This window comes from Crocuta crocuta, unplaced genomic scaffold, assembly GCF_008692635.1.
Source record: "Crocuta crocuta isolate KB4526 unplaced genomic scaffold, BGI_CrCroc_1.0 scaffold16, whole genome shotgun sequence".
Classification (NCBI taxonomy): domain Eukaryota; kingdom Metazoa; phylum Chordata; class Mammalia; order Carnivora; family Hyaenidae; genus Crocuta; species Crocuta crocuta.
In genome coordinates, this window is record NW_027531893.1 from 3,394,044 (window position 1) to 3,410,779 (window position 16,736).

The window sequence follows — 16,736 nt, forward strand, 5'->3', positions numbered from 1 at the left end:
ATATTTTAGAAAATCACTTTACTTCTGACCCACTCAGTATGACGGTCTTGGCAATTGTGGCTTTGTAGATGAGAGATTAAAAGAAAACCACCAGCTACTAGGAGGAAATGTATTCCTTGCAGCCCCCACCCCTATTTTGTAGGAAATACAACTTCTTGGCATGGCCAAGTACCAGCAAATATTATGGAGTGAAAGTAAGGTCTCACTAAATAGCCTATTTGGAAAATAGGAGGCTTTCAGATTTTTAATTAAACAAAAAGGCTTGTATTGTCTGTGTAAAAAAATAAAAAGCATAGCTTTGAAGTTATTTTCAAATTCTTTAGAAACACCGATGGTGTTGGTAGAAATAAATTGTCTCATAAGCACATTTTCCCCCATGTGTCTCAATTCTTTATAAATTCAGTTTTCTTCTAAATTCTCTAAATTCAGCAGGATTTCTCAAAGTTGGGGTCCAAAGAACCAGTAAGTATTATAGGTAAAATCCAAACCAACGAAATGAAACAAACAAACAAACAACAGGTACTGTGCTCAAGAGAAGTTTGGGAAATGCTGAGAGGTCAAACAGATTTCTTTGCTGGTGGATTCCTTACAACATACCATATTATGGATGTTCACTATGAAGACAAAAGGGGGATATAGTATATAATTTTTCTCAGACTAGTTTGACATGGAACCTTTTTATTGTACAGTATTCAGAGGCTAGTATGCAGTGGTTTTCAGCAAGTGGATTGTTTTATGATTGAACCAAATGACATTATATAAACTTTACAATGTATTCTCTGGAACAGACACAGGGGACCCAGTCAGACACGGTATAAGCCAAAAGCCACAGAGATAGCAATTTTCTTAAATGTGATCTATCTTCTAAATGAAGTAGGAGGTAGATTGTGAGGATTTATTGGACCATGTTGTTGCCAAATCACAAAATGTTTTCATTACTTTTGAAAAATAAACGTATTTTAGGTAGCTTTACAAATGAGGTTGAGAAGGTCTTTCTCCTTTGTAATGTGAGGCAATTCCTTACTCTTCAAACACCAGCCCACATACTTCATGTACCATTTATTCTGGAAATTTGACTTAGACTCGTTTCTTTCATTTAAGGTTTAGTCAAATGCCTCATGTGGAGGTAGCAAGTAAGCTCTATCAGCATTTACAAATTTAAGGAATTTATTGGAATCTTTCCATTTGTTAAGGTAAATAGCTCCCCTAGAAATCAGACAAGTTAATGCCAAATATTAATAAAAAGAAAGAGGGGGAAGAAATCAGTGGAAGATAGTGCAAATTTGTCAGCTCTAGAGCTTGGTTAATCCTGGTGATGGCAGGTCTGGGCAGAAACAGTGCCAGCATTTGGGTCAGTGGAAGGGACCCTGAAAGAAAGGGTCGGTGAAAGAGAGGGCCACGAGAATTCTCCAGGTGGGAAGAGGTAAGAACTGAGAGAAGATTGTAGGTCATACCAGAGACAAAAATCATGCTTCCCATATTGTTTTCAACTGGTCCTAGGAATGTCCACCCAACCTTTGGAATGGAGGACACTGTCAAGGTGAACAAGACTCCACTCTTCATTCTTTCACTCATTTCACAAATTATTAAGTGCCTATTTTATGCTGAGCACTGCACTTAGAACAATGGAGGAGAGGGAGCATATGTATAATACAGGATAATAGAGGATGCATGATATTGTAGGAGGAGGGAAGCTGGAGCAAGTAATGGCGTCCACGTCATTGAGGGAAATCTTCATAAAATGGGTAATACTTGAGCTGAGTACGGCACCCTCAGTAGGAGTTTGCCAGGTGGTTATATTTGGTGGTATGAGGATGGAACAGAGACTTAAGAGCGGAAGTAGGTAATTCAGTAAGGCTGAAACACAGAGTGGATATCATGATGTATACAACCTTCAGATTCTTTCATGTGTTGATAATGGGGGTTCTTAAGCTATAGACAAACATCTAGTTATCCACAGAGATGGCCTTAGTGATACTTTTTTTTTGTTTTTGTTTTATTTATTTTTGAGAGAGTGATAGAGACAGCATGAGCGGGGGAGGGTCAGAGAGAGAGGGAGACACAGAATCTGAAAGAGGCTCCAGGCTCTGAGTTCGCTGTTAGCGCAGAGCCTGACGTGGGGCTCGAACCCACAAACTGTGAGATCATGACCTGAGCCGAAGTCGGATGCTTAACCAACAGAGCCACCCAGGCACCCTGTGATACTTTTTAATATTGGGTAATCTAAGAGAGATCATACTCACGTTCTAGAAAGCTGTTATTTATTTTAATTATTCTAAAATTCTATAAAAATTATTTGATTTGGACATTAGTTAATATACTAGGCAATGGTTCTCAAAGTACGGTTTCCAGACCAGCAGTATCACCATCGCTTGGGAACTTGATAGAAATGCAAATTTTCTTCCTGTAATCCCACAGTACTGAATCAAATGCTACAGGGGTAGGTCTAGCAGTCTATATTTTAAAAAGCTCTTCAGATAATTCCAATGAATCTAATGTTTGACAACCACCAGAGTAAAGTATGATAAAAGACTGAGTATTGGTAACTTCTTTCTGTATCAATGTCAACATTTTTATGTGGCAAGCAAAAATTTACTTACATTGTCCATTGGCTGTACATTGGCTCACTGATCCAAAACTTCTCACTGTATTTAGAATTATCTATAGAAAATCCCTAAAATACATAACTCTATTAATGGCAGAATTTTGTTGTCTTAGACTGCAATCGGTAGGTGTGTATGTATATGAAAGTCATCTGTAAAATGGAAATAATAACATTTCTTGTGTGAGCTGATTGTGAAAAAGAAAATAACAGATATAAAGCCACCTGGGATATACTAGAAACTGTAGAGAGGGTTGTTGTTTTTGCTATTAGCACTATTAAATTATAATTATAATTATGATTACTATTATACATGAAAATTACTTACAATTAGCCTTGTAATCACACCTTGATTGACTGGTGTGATTTGTATCTTAAAGCAAGGTAGGCTCCCAACTTCAAAATATCAACCCTACTATCTGTCATAGTATCAATTTAGCTTTATTTTGGCAACTGTTTTCTTTAAAAAAATTTTTTATGTATATTTATTTTGAGAGAGAGAGATCAAAAGAGCTCATGCAGGTGAGAGCAGGGGAGGGGCAGAGAGAGAGGAAGAGAGAAAATCTTAAGCAGTTTCCACGTTGTCAGTGCAGAGGGCTCGGACTCACATCTCATGAACCATGAGATCATGATCTGAGTGGAAATCAAGAGTCTGCCGCTTAGCTGACTGAGCCACCCAGGTGTCCCAGCAAATATATTCTAATCAATAAATACTATTGAATAACTCAAATACTATTGAATAAATACATCTACTAAAATACAGTTTCTTTTAAAAAATTTTTTTTACATTTATTTATTTTTGAGAGACAGTAAGACAGAGCATGTGTGGGGGAGGGGCAGAGAGAAAAGGAGACACAGAATCCAAAACAGACTCCAGGCTCTGAGCAAGCATTCAGCACACAGCCTGACAAGGGGCTCGAACCCATGAACCGTGAGATCATGACCTGAGCCGAAGTGGAGGCTCAACCGACTGAGCCATTCAGATGCCCCTAAGATACAATTTCTAATGGTAGGGGTGAAAGGAGACTTGTTCCAGTTTAAGTCTATATTCACCCACAGGTCAGTGTTTAGTTAAGAAATGATCGAGGATGGGGTGTTTGGGTGGCTCAGTCGGTTAAGTGGCTGACTCTTGATTTTGGCTCAGATCACGATCTCATTGTTCATAAGTTAGAGCCCTGAGTTGGGCTCCTTGCTGACAGGGCAGAACCTGCTTGGGATTCTCTCTCTCCCTGTGTTTCTTTGCTCCCTTCCTCTCAAAATAAATAAACTTAAAAAATAAAAAATGATCAATGGTGGCTAGAAATGTGCATTCCTTTTAAGAGTGCGGACAGGTAGTGAAAGCAGGAAGAGTACTTGCTGGGAGAAGAGCCTAGAAGAAGGAAAGTATCCTTGAGTGCTGAGGGGAATGTTCTCAAATGTATAAATTGTTTTAATGTTTATTTATTTTTGAGAGAGAGAGAGACAAAATGAGAGCAAGGGAGGGGCTGAGAGAGAGACACACACAGAGAATCTGAAGGAGGCTTCAGGCTCTGAGCTCTTAGCACAGAGTCTGATGTGGGGTTTGAACTCATGAATCATGAGATCATGACCTGAGCTGAAGTTCAATGCCTAACTGACAGAGACACCCAGGCACCCCTTAAATACATATTGTATATATTTCACACTTTTGCTTGAGTTTGGAACTGAAAATAGGACCAAACACTGAAAACCATGGTCTAAAAAAGTGTTGTGTAATATTCCTTATTATTCAGCTTGACTGATGTTTTTACTAAACTGACTGTTTGCTGGACTGAATTAGCTAATTTTTGATAACTTTGATATTTGTCAAATCACCTAGTTCCAGATAAACCTAAAATGCCTTAACCTAAGGAATAAATTCTAAATTCATTTATGCAAAAAGGCTTCTAAATTATTCTAAGATTCTCTTTACTGATTTGATTGTTGCAGATGACAAAGTTTGAAGAAAATACAGATATTTTGGTGTTCAATTTATTAGAAAGTCAGATTTGTACTTCCTACATTTTCCTTATAGGCAGTTTTTCTTTCCCCTCCCCCACTGGGAACATGAGTTATAGGTAGCTCTTATGCTCTTTTTTTTTTTTTTTTAACGTCTTTATTTATTTCTAGGAGAGAGAGAGACAGCGTGAGCAGGGGAGGGTCAGAGAGAGAGGGAGTCACAGACTGAAACAGGCTCCAGGCTCTGAGCTGGCAATCGACACAGAGCCCGACGCGGGGCTCGAACCCACGAACCGCGAGATCATGACCTAAGCGAAAGTCGGACGCTTAACCGACTAAGCCACCCAGGCGCCCCGCTCTTATGCACTTATATCAAAGAAGGATTTCTAGAATGGAGATGGATGGGTCCTGGGGATCTAAGATTTTTGTTATTTTAAACAATGTACATGTGTGCCCAGTTAGAAGGATTGTGATGCGTGGGCAGAGCCACAGTTGTGAGTTGGCCCCTGGGGGAGGGGCCAACTGTGGCCAAAATTTCTCCATCTCTGCTTGCCAAAGATATGCCCTATGTGAGACTATAAAACTGCTCCGAGGGTACATTTTGCTAGCCTCTGTTTATTGAATTATCAGTTCCAATATTCATATTAATTGGACTACTCTATTTTCCACAATAATTAAGGGCTAGGTACATGTCCAAAAATGGGGGAGTCTGCAAAGCAAAAAAGGACAAAGCTGACAAAATGACTCTTTGCAAAAGGCAGAGGATCTGTGATGGTAGATGCTCTGTGACCATACTGATTACTGGTTTCCCTGAACTTTCCTGAGAGTTAGTTTGTGAGATTTTATACTCAACTAAAAGACCAACATCATTCAAAAGCATAATTAAAATCCTGTTCTGGAATTAGCTACAAAGTTAGTTATAAAGCACACCAAAATTACCGGCATTGTGGATCCACTTTAGTCATGGCTATGAATAGTTTTTGGATATTAAAAAACAATCTATCCATAAAGCACAATGATGGAGTATCCATGAGGAATACTGGAAATCTAGCACCAAGGTCCTGAAGAAACTATACAAGAGATTTCCAAAATTATTTCTAAGCTGCTAGAGCCCTGACTCTAAAGGTGACTATTTTGACAAAAATTGTGGAATGGCTAAACTAACATTTAGTGCTAACATTTAGTCAGGTTTTCTGAGAAGCAGTCTACCATAGTGTTTAAGTGTATAAACCTGGGTGCCAGGTTGGCTTAGATTGAACGATGGTCTTATAATTTATTGAATATGTGACCTTAGAATTTCTCAATTTCTGGGTACCTTAGGTCCTTATCTAGAAAATAGGAATAATAATGATGACTCACTCCTAGACTCATGAAGATAATATGAATTAGTTTTAAAAAAACACCAAACCAGTACTTGGCACATAGTAAAACCAGCAATAAATGTTAAATATTGTTAGTATTATGATATACTTATATAGACTTATATAAATTTGTGAGGTATGTATGTTTTCCCCATCTGACAGTTGAATATACATCCTGCTAACTCTTAGAGGGATTAATAACTGGCACAAAGTTCAGAGAAACAGTAAACTGCTGGGCCAGGAATAAAACTCAGCTATTAATGATCATATTTCTCCTACTTCCTGGGTCAACTATTTAAAATATCTGAGACATATCTTAGTTCCTTTTAATAGTCCTTACTTACTGGAACCAGCTTGACCCCTGATGGACAGGGATGGAATGAATCAGATTTAGAAATCTGATTCTGATTAAATTTGCCAAGAATCTATCTTTGATTTTACTACTATCATTAGTGCTGTTTACTAGATAATTCTTTCTCTCTGCCTCTGATTACACAGTAGGATTATATTTCCCTGCCCACTTTGAAGTTACACGCAGCTATGTGACTTACTTTGGCTAGTGCAATAGAAATGGAAGTGACCTGGCCCACGTCCAGGAGGAGGTTTTAGGAGTCAGCGTGATTCATCACGTCCTGTTACCCCTGTTTGAATGATTGCAGAATACTTTGTTAAGATGGAGTTTCTATCACTGGACCAGTAAGGGACCTGAAGCATGACTGAGAAATATTCCTTGCTGTTTTAAGCCACTGAGATATTAAGGTTCCTTTCTTTACTGTAGTATAACCTAGCCTGTGCTGATGATGCAACTATCCACCGAATATGGAACACTGAATAGCCAGTAAGGGATTTTTAAAGCTCACTATAAAAAAGGGAAGATGCTAAATCATGGTTTCCCAGAGCTGAATACACACCTTCTGTGCTCTCCGTTTGTCTGCTCGTTGATTTTGGTGGTAGATCCGACTGAAGTTAGATACGATCACTGGAACAGGCAGAGCAATGACCAAGACCCCACTCAGCGAACAGATGGAACCAAATATCTTCCCTGCTATGGTTTTTGGTACCATGTCACCATACCTGGTTAGAGAAAAAAACATATGGTTTTAAGTCACAGACATTTATTTTCACCTGCTACAAAGAGCTTTTTACTCGAAGTCAAATAATTTTTTGGACCAATCCATCTCTACTTCATGACTACCATATACATGGATTAAGACATTAATAAACCAGAAATTATGAATATCTGAATAGGAAAAATTATTTTTCAATATTGCAGAAATTGGTTCCGATAGTTTGATATCTCTTTGATTGGAAAATGTTTTAAGCCAGATGATGTAATGATAGCTCTTTAGTTGCCCTTTATATAATATGGCAAAGTTCTTTGCATTTATTTATAGTTATCCTGAATTTCATAGTCAGGATAACATCTCTTTCCACATAATTTTTTCAGCATTAGATTAGTTATGAAGTTTAAGTAGAAAAAGTGGTATATCACATTCCTTTTATCAGATATAATCACTTTAAAAAAAAAAGCTTCCCAAGGTCTCATTAACCTTCACTTGTTAAATCCAATGGCCATTTCTCCATGATGATCTTATTCAATCTCTCATTTTGTTCTTGATTAGTTTTCTCTCTTCTTGGAACACTTTCCGTTGGTTTCAGTATTGGAAAATTCCCTTCGTGGTCCTCCTACCTCATTGGCTGCTCCTCCATCTTATTTTCTGGCTCACCCCCCTCCCCATCCCTTATCTGATTTTTAAATCTTGAAGTAATTTAGCTCTCAGGCTCTTTCTGTCTCCATATAAACCCTTTCCTATGTGATTTCATCCACTCTCATAGCTTGAAGTTATCTATATGTTGCTGATACCCTAATTTATATTGACAGCCCTGATGTCTACCTAGAAAATCAGACTCATATCTTCAGTGGTCTAGTCTGATTTTTCCTACACCTGGATTTTTAAGAACCAATTAGGAGCCAATTAAGACAAATTAGCCAATAAAGAACGCTATGTCCCTAGCTTCGTCTGCCACCCTCAAATCTATTCCTCCCACAGTCTATCACCTCCAATTATGTGGAATGGCAAACCACTCAATTGCTCACATCAAAATTGAAAGAGTCACCTCAGTCCTCAGTCATGCATCTCATTTTTAAGCTAGTCTTGTTGTCTTTGAATTATGTCCTATTATGGTCTCTTTCCTCAACCTCCATATTACAACAACCCAAGCAATCACCATCTCTTGCCAGAGCCATGGATAGATATAGCTTCTTACCCAAACTCTCTCTTCCGTATTTATCACGTTACAATTCATGCCAACATAGCAGTAGGAGTTATGGTTTTAGAATAGAGATTGCCCCGGTGCTACTTTGCTTAAACCTTCCAATAGACTTGGAACTAAAATAAATCCAAACTCTTCAGTTTTATCTCTAAAGGGCCTATATCATTTAATTACTGCCTACAATTCATACCACCTTGCACCAAGTCCACTGTCTTGCAGCCACGCTGGCCATCTGGCTTTTTGTCCACAATGTGCAGCCCACAGATCATCATTATTCAGGTTGAGACTTAAATGTCTCCATTCCAGAAGTTATTTTCTGGCCATCTTATCCATAGTGGTCTTATTCTCTCCCCTAAACATTCTCTTGAACATTTTCTCATTTAATGACCTTCACAGTACTATTAACACATGATATTTTATAACTTATTAACATATTTATTTTTTGACCACCCACCTGCCCTGCTGACATTAGAACATAACCTTGACAAAGCAGGATCTGCTTTATTTAGTCTCACTAGCAGAAAGCAGGCACTTATTAATAGTCAAGAATCCATTTTCTCTACCTTGCTGATACAGAGTTCTAAGAATTCATTTCTGGAGAGGGGGCAAGAAGGAGGTCTTTTGATTATATTATTGCAGAAGTTGCCCAGCTGTGCCTACAGAGTCCCAACTACTTCATGTTCACTTTGGGGGTCTGGTGTGCTCAGCACTCTGAGAGGAGCTTAGGTACTGGAATCCAGACTCAAGGAGGTTTAGGAGGACTTGGAGATGCATTACATCTTGAAGGGTAGCCCAGGAAATGATAACTCTAATTGTGTTTTGTGGGAAAATATTTGTATGTCATTATGGGAGAGGGAAGTTGCAGAGGAATTGGCCCAGGAAAGGCTGGTGAGAGTGACAACATATTCAGTGACCCCCTTTCCAGGCTCTGGTCCCCTGTTTTGAAGGCCAAGTTACTCATTCTTGTCAGTGTTTGTGGGTGATCAGCAGTTGAGCTAATTAACTGTAACTAAAATTCCCACAAGGTTTTGGCATTAGAATGGCAGGATTAATTTATAGTGAAACAAACAAACAGACAGACAAAGAATAGAAAAACCCAGGGACCGGAATGCTGTGTCCATATGAAACAGAGTCTCATTCTGTAGTCCATCAAGGAAGTTAAATTATAATCTGAAGTTTATGTTAGTAAGGAAACAGTCACACATACAAGAAAGTATAAGGTGAGTGATAAAGTCTTGAGGACTTGTGTCCTGTAGGGATCTGTCAGTGGAGTTGGAAGATCAACTTTTATACAATGCTGTGTGCTCATGAGCCAACTTCTATGTTTGCCACAGTTCACATTGAGTGCCCAGCCATATTTTATAGACATCTTTTTTTCCTCCTTGCACTGATTGTACAGTAGATCCTGGAGAAGTCTAAAACAACACAAGCTGCTTTGAAAAAAAAAAAAAAGGAGGGGGTTGATTTTAATGTCTACCAATCAGGATCTAGAAAGTGTTTCTAAAAGGAAAATAAATAAAACTCAACTATGTTTGTTGTGGCCAGAATAGACAAGCATTGAGTCCATGCAATTAAAATAAACCTTGGAAGATATAAATACATAAAATAAAATAAATAAAATAGCTAAATGACTCCAAAATAAAGCTTTTCCTGTCTTTCTCTAAGAGATTTTTAAAAATTAGTATTTATCAGCTACTTTCTGTATCCTAGGCTCACTATACCGTAGAGTAGACAAGACTAGCACTCTTGTAATTATTAGAGAAAATTAAGGGCTAAACTGTGTGGTATGGACCCGAAGTTCAGTAAGACTTTAAGAAGACAGAAGGCTGGTAAGTTCAAGTAGCGGGCTGTGGTGGTGGTAGGGATTCAGGTTAATCATACGTTCAGAAAGGCCTTACCTCGAAGAAGAAAGGAGAACATAGGCTCTGAGGGATTCAGTCAAAGGAATTCTGAGCCAATTGATAAAGCAGGTTTTCCTGGGAAAGCAATTTTTGATAAGGTGCCCAGGATTCAACTAGAGAAATAATCACTGCAAATCCTTTTTGAATATAAACAGAGATTATAATATAAATAAATACATAAAGCAGAAAGTGAACTTGGTAGTCAGAGGGGAAAAATGGGCAAAGTGAAATTTCTTGTACATTTCAAAACAAAAGGGTAGAAAGTAAAGATATGTGCCAGCTTGCTGAAAGACAGAAAATTCAGTGTAGAAGGATCCATAAGGGAAAAGAGATAACAGATAGAACAGAGGTGCTTAATGTCATGACACTGTGCCAATCTGCGTCAAATTCAATTATATTTATTATTTACCTCTACCATATTTGTTTACAATCCAAAGTTTCTTCACAATCAAAAAGGCAAAGGTGACCCTTGAGGTGACTGGCCAGGACTGCAGCGATCACGATGGGAACCAAAGGGACGACAAAGTGCTCATTGGAGGGGCCATCTTCTTCCACCTCTTTACTCTTGGGTCAGAGGACAGATCTTTCTCAAAATACAGGAAAGATCCCAAAACTACGCTGGGCCCCAAAACTCCGCAGAGGGAGATGGGAGGAGGGCAAGGGAGCAGAGCGGGCAGGGTGCTGCTGGGGAGGGGCGCAGAGGAGGTGCCAGCCGCCTGTAATTGCTTGCTAGGACACCCTCCCGGCTGATTTCCCAAGAATCACCTGCTGTCTCCTTCCACACTCCCCTTGAACTGTATCTATTCCCCTTTCTGCTCTTCTTCCTCTTCACCACTTCTCTTCAAGATTGGACTGCTGTTGATATTTGCAATATTTTAAGCATATTTCACCTGTTTGAATATGCTGGAGAATCATGACAAACCACAGTGTGATTTGTATCTATTCTTACATTGTCCATTGTGTTTCTCTTCTCACTTAGGATAACCTTGAGAATGGAAGTTTTATCTGCAAACTTATAATTGGGCACAGAATCTACTGGGGATAGGAAATAGCTTTCTGGCAAAATCATCTGCTTTTCTTTAACAAAAGATCTTTTAACTAGTATTCAAACTTGTAGTAAGAAGCAAAATAGCATTATACACCTCACGAATCATACCTCAACCTCAGTGGAGGAAAGGCTTAGAATAGAAAGCTTCATAATGAGAGGTGACACTCTAGCTAACTGATCATGTCGTTTAAGTATTGCCTACAATACTGCCATCTTTTAATGACTATTTCCTTCCAAGGCAACTTGTTTAGTGGTTGGTATTTTATTCTTTTTATTCCATATAAAATCATGCCTCATTTTTCCTGACTCCCTACTCTTAAATTTATGCTAAGCCCAGCAATATTATATATTCTAGTCTTTCTGTTTTTCTTCAGATTTTAGTATTATGTCTCCAGTCTTCAAAAATCCATTTCCCCAAGAAGATTTGCACTAAAACATTATATAGATGTGGTTTTGTTTTCATAGACACGTTTTTCTATATTTAAATAATATTTTATTTAAAAAAATATAAGGGATTCTAAGGTCTACTAAGATAAATGTGGAATTCCTAAAAGAAGAAAACAGGGGAGAGGATAGCATAATAGAAAAGAATCACTCTCCAAAAGTTTTGCATAATAAAAACAAGCAGACTTGATTCTGTTCATTGAAAGGAAGCTTTCCCCATCTTTCCACTCTCTTCCGCTTTTCACTTCCTCCAACTTTTTCCTCCATTTCCCGTTTAGAGCCAGTCCTGTTTCATTTTGCTTTTTATTTCACCCTGGACATCTGCGAAACCTGATATTTATTGCTCTTTCCCCTCTTCATATAAGTTACAAAGGTACAACATACAGTTGTTATTCACATAAAAATATTAACTCTAAATTTGTACCTACTGTCCCAAATATTTGATTAAAATTATACCTTTTGTCATGTGTTAAAGGCCATATTGAATGGAAGACCAATTCCCCAGAAGAGATTCAGTTATTGGTTTTTAAACCTTTTACTCTCAAATATCATTGAAATGTTTCTGCCAAGTTCTCAAATTGTGGCATGGACTCAGTGATAGAGAAGTAGCTAAATCTGGTTAACTCAGACAAACAAGTAGAATGCATATATCTTCCATCCATCCATCCATCCATCCATCCATCCATCCATCCATCCATCCATCCATTATGTTTAAATAAACATATTACAAAGCACATTTTACTAATGTCCACTCATTCTTGCCATTTTTGGCACTTGTCCAGAAATCCTAGGACTAAAGTGTACTTGTCTTTAGATCTCAAATGGAGAAATATTTCCTGGAATTTTCTTATGCAGTGTTCAAACACAATACTGTTAGCTTCCTAGTCCTATTCATATAGTTTCTATTTTTTTCTTCTCTTTTTATTTGAAGAGTATAAATGTAGGCTCATTTTATAAAAGAGAAATGTTATATAAGCAAACCTCCCCAGCTAAGGAATGACTTTTCATCTGTTAAGCTATTTCCCATGGATACTAAGAAAGAAAACAAAAGCTGTGTATTTTATAAACACTCATGAAGGTAGGAAAGATCTTCACATAACAGGAAGGAAATACTTATTTAAATATAAACCTCAATGCTTATTGTAACTCAATCTCTCGCTCTCCCTTTTTCTTTTTCACAGTGAAAACGTCTTAAATTGCTAGGTAGAAGGACTCGAGTGAATGCATCTTATGCAGCTGCACAGAACTCCGGGAGCACCGTGTACATTGTGTCGGGCAGGTGCTGGTTCAATAAAGCTGCACTCCAACTACTACGTTAGGGGAAAAAAATCCCACAACTTCATAGGGGACATGAATCTGTATTTGGAAATGGAAATATATGTAAAATAGGTATCTGCTATGCTATGTCTGAATGTGTCTACACCAAAGTCAGACCTTTAGATCCTAATGCTTAATATGTTAGTATCAGGAGGTGGGTGTTTGGGGAAGTGATTAGATCATGAGAGCAGAGCCCAAACAAATGGCCTTCTTATAAAAAGAGGCCCAACAGAGCTCCCTAGCTCCTTTTGCCATGTGAGTTCACTGCAAGAAGGGCAGTCTATGAACTGGAAACGACACCTCACCACCACACTGAATATGTTGGTGACATGATCTTGAACCTCTCAGCCTCCAGAGCTGTGAGTAATACATTTTTGTTCTTTATAAATTACCAAGTCTGTGGTATTTTGTTATAGCAGCCTGAATGTACTAAGATAGTATCCCTAAGAAATTAGGTGAAAGTGGTATGTACGCTAATAGCCTGGTAAAAGCTCTGAACTGTGTGTGTGTGTGTGTGTGTGTGTGTGTGTGTGCATTTTACTTACTGATTTTGTGTTTGAATTTTCTCTTAGACATGACCACCAGTCAGAGAAGTCTGTGAAATAATTTCTTCTGACCGATAAGCTGGATCACTTCTCAACCAATAAGACCTTTAGGGTCTCGGTGACTCGTTATTTATGGATTTTCTGATATCAGTTTGGCATCCTAGAAGAATCATAGTTCAATGGCTAATTTTTATACTAGCTGCAATGTTTGCAAATAGCAAATGACTTCTCTTTAAGTGTTGTTCTATAATGCCTGCTTGTGGTATGCAAATTGTTTGCCAGAGAGGCCCTAATATTACTTTAACAATAGACAGATTCTCTTTGACATTTTAAAATCAACGTTTGCCTAAAAAGCTGCTTTGATTTTGTCTCCACCTCTCTTGCCTGTAGGATTAATCGTACACTATCCTAGCTGCATTGAAAGCTTGAGAAGCTTTTGGATTATTTCACATATCTAGTTATTTAAGATATTCTGTGTTCTCTCTTGTTTCTTTAAGTCCAAGCCATTGAACTATTCTTTTGAAAATGTATGTTTTCTTTTTGCTTTTCTTATTGTTCAAAACATTAGTAATTTTAGCATCTACTAAAACTGGAGGGCAGCTAGGAGATCCCTCACCTTAATTAGAGGTTCTTAACCAGGAATCGATGGACTCTTAAGGAATTCACGGATGAAATTCAAGTGGATTAGAGAACTCCATGACAGTGTGTCTTCATAGGCATTTTCTTAAAAGTTTTCAGAGCTTTTATTAAATTATCAAAAGCTTATGGCTCAACTAATGTTAAACACTTTGGTTTGACCATGTAAGGGCGTATCAGCCAATGTCCTGTATCGTTGATATAAATGTTTGAACACATAGCGCACAGAGGAAATGCTGTAAAAATATTATTTTACAACTGCAGAAATCCCAAATACCCACTAGAGGGCATAAAAGCCTAAATGAAAGTTTGGAAGCCAACCAGGATCTTTTTTGGTTTTCCTAAGCTGAGAGAAAAGTATTTCCAGTAAATTGCCTGTACCAATTCCTTATCTTTGCCTACACACATCCAATATTTAGGATATATTTTGGGCATCTTATTCCTCAGAAATAGTTGAACAGGACAAAACCTCACCAATTTCATAGATTATCTATTTTCATGGTGTTTCCAAAAAGATGCAAAATAATTCTGACAGCATTTTCTACTTCTCTCAGAGAGATAGGGACATTTCTGTAATGTGAGATATCACTATGGCATAATTTTAAACATGAAGCCCGAGACCCTTAGTGTGAAAATTAGGGTAAATTAAAGGATTGAGTTTGCATGCAGAAAAGGGGAAAATTGAGGAAAGGGCCAAATGCTTTTAGCACATCTATGCACATTTATACTCTGAGCTCTCAACATTAGATTTCACTCGTGCTTGCTAACTGTGTGCCTCTGGCTTGTGCCTTTTTCTAAAGCAAATACTTTTCTGACTCCTCGTTTTTTTCCTTTGCTTTTAGCCTATTATATGATCGCATGAGGCTTTAAAGGTTGTAAATGAAACATATGATTATGACCTAATATCCTAATAAAGTGCTTTTTACCTAAATGAATATCATCAGTAAAAGTCTTTATAGCCTCCTTTAAAGACTGTTTTCTTATTTTCAAAGTAGGCTAATCAAAGTATGCTAGATTTGTAACATTTCCTATATTCTTCATTTTTAACAAAGCTATAAAAATACAAGTCCAGCTGATTCCTGTGAGGCACACACTCTAGAGACGTTGGGGGCTGACTTCCCCAGCTGGAGGACCACCGGAAATATTTTCTCCTGCTTTGGGTTTTGAGCCTTTGTTGCCTGGAGCTATCTTGTCACCCTCACAGAGCTCAGAGTCTGATCCTGTCATTCTCTTGCATGAAAGCCTTCATTGTTGCTCTATCACCTGCAGGAAAAAGCTCCAGCTTTTTAGCATGGCACACACAGCTCTTCATGACTTGCCCATCCCATCCTCCCCTGCCCACCCACACACACCCTATGTTCCAGTTGGAACAAATCACTTCCAATTCCTGGCATGTCTTTCCATTCCTCTATGTCTTTGTATATGTTGTTCTTTCTAGAATATTCCCTCGCATAAATCCTTGGGGTAAATTTCTACACTTGATCTTAGCCAAAAGGCCGAGAAGCAATCCTTGGGGTAAATTTCTAACCTACATTGCTAAAGCTCAAGGATCCATTCTTACTTGGAGAACTTCTTGACTACTTTACCTCTGTCCGACCAGAGTAATGTTTTCCCTCTCCAGGGCCTCCAATGCTGCCTGCACCTAATGGAGGACAATTAGTTTTGTACAAGTCTGTTTGCTCCTGCTAAACTAGGAGGTCCAGGAGGTCAAGGATCATGTCAACATTATAGACCCAAGTCTAGCACAGACCTTGTCCAGAGCTGAGCAAATTGTTGAAACCCAATAAATGTTTACTGCTTAAATAAATCCTCCAGGGAGAGGTCTGATGGTAAACAATAAATATGGGAAGGAGGGAAGGGGAATACGCATCCACTGCTCTTTTTCTTTTAATCAGATTTCCTTTCTTTCTCCAAGCCTGGCACCATCTCATTTACTCAATGTGTCTAAATTCCTCTTTGGATACTTAGATGATATGCCCAGAATAACCTAGTTCTACACTGTCAATTAATCTCACTTTTTATACCCAGAGAAATCATTTTTTAACCTACATGATTTTAAATGAACAGAGAACCTGAGAGAACTGACAGTTTTCCAATTCCTACTTGTTTTTCATTGTCACATGCTTAGCCAACACACACCCTGTTAGAATTTCAAACTACAAATCCTCCCAAATTTGACAGATTTTTGCAACCCTCAAATGCCCGTCAACTTAAAGGAACGGGACTTGGGGTTCTCTGAATCTCACGTATCATTCTGGGAAATGGCTGGGTCTTCCCATATCTCTCTAATCTTCTCAAAGATGGAAGATGCTGCTAATATTAGATGTGAACACTAGCAATTCTCTGAAAATTCCATTGTCTGGTACCCAGTTTTCTTAACAAGATCCTTTCTGGTTATGCCTTGGGAGTTTGTTGGAAGAGGTATGCTTGTCTTCCCTCAGATGAAAGTTAATTCATCAAGCATATGCAGGTCCCAGAGAATGCCTGGTCATTTTGGCTTTAAGCTGATGGCACCAGCTTCCAGAAGATGCCTATCTTGGTTTCACATCGCAGGGTTTCATCTTTGACACTACCAGAGCAGCTCTCACACCGGGGGCTTTCTTCAGTTAGCTGCTGCTGTTGCTTCCTCTCTTGCTGTCCTTTGAAAAGTAA

At 38.3% G+C, this 16,736-nt stretch overlaps 1 protein-coding gene across 1 annotated transcript in view; it reads right to left on the reverse strand.

Annotated features, from left to right (window-relative positions):
- Positions 1–16,736, reverse strand: part of KCND2 (potassium voltage-gated channel subfamily D member 2) — a 494,824-nt gene that overhangs the window by 11,973 nt on the left and 466,115 nt on the right. Inside the window, exon 2 of the mRNA XM_077773338.1 lies at positions 6,831–6,993. Coding sequence (XP_077629464.1) covers positions 6,831–6,993 — 163 coding nt within the window. The remainder of the gene's footprint in view (positions 1–6,830; positions 6,994–16,736) is intronic.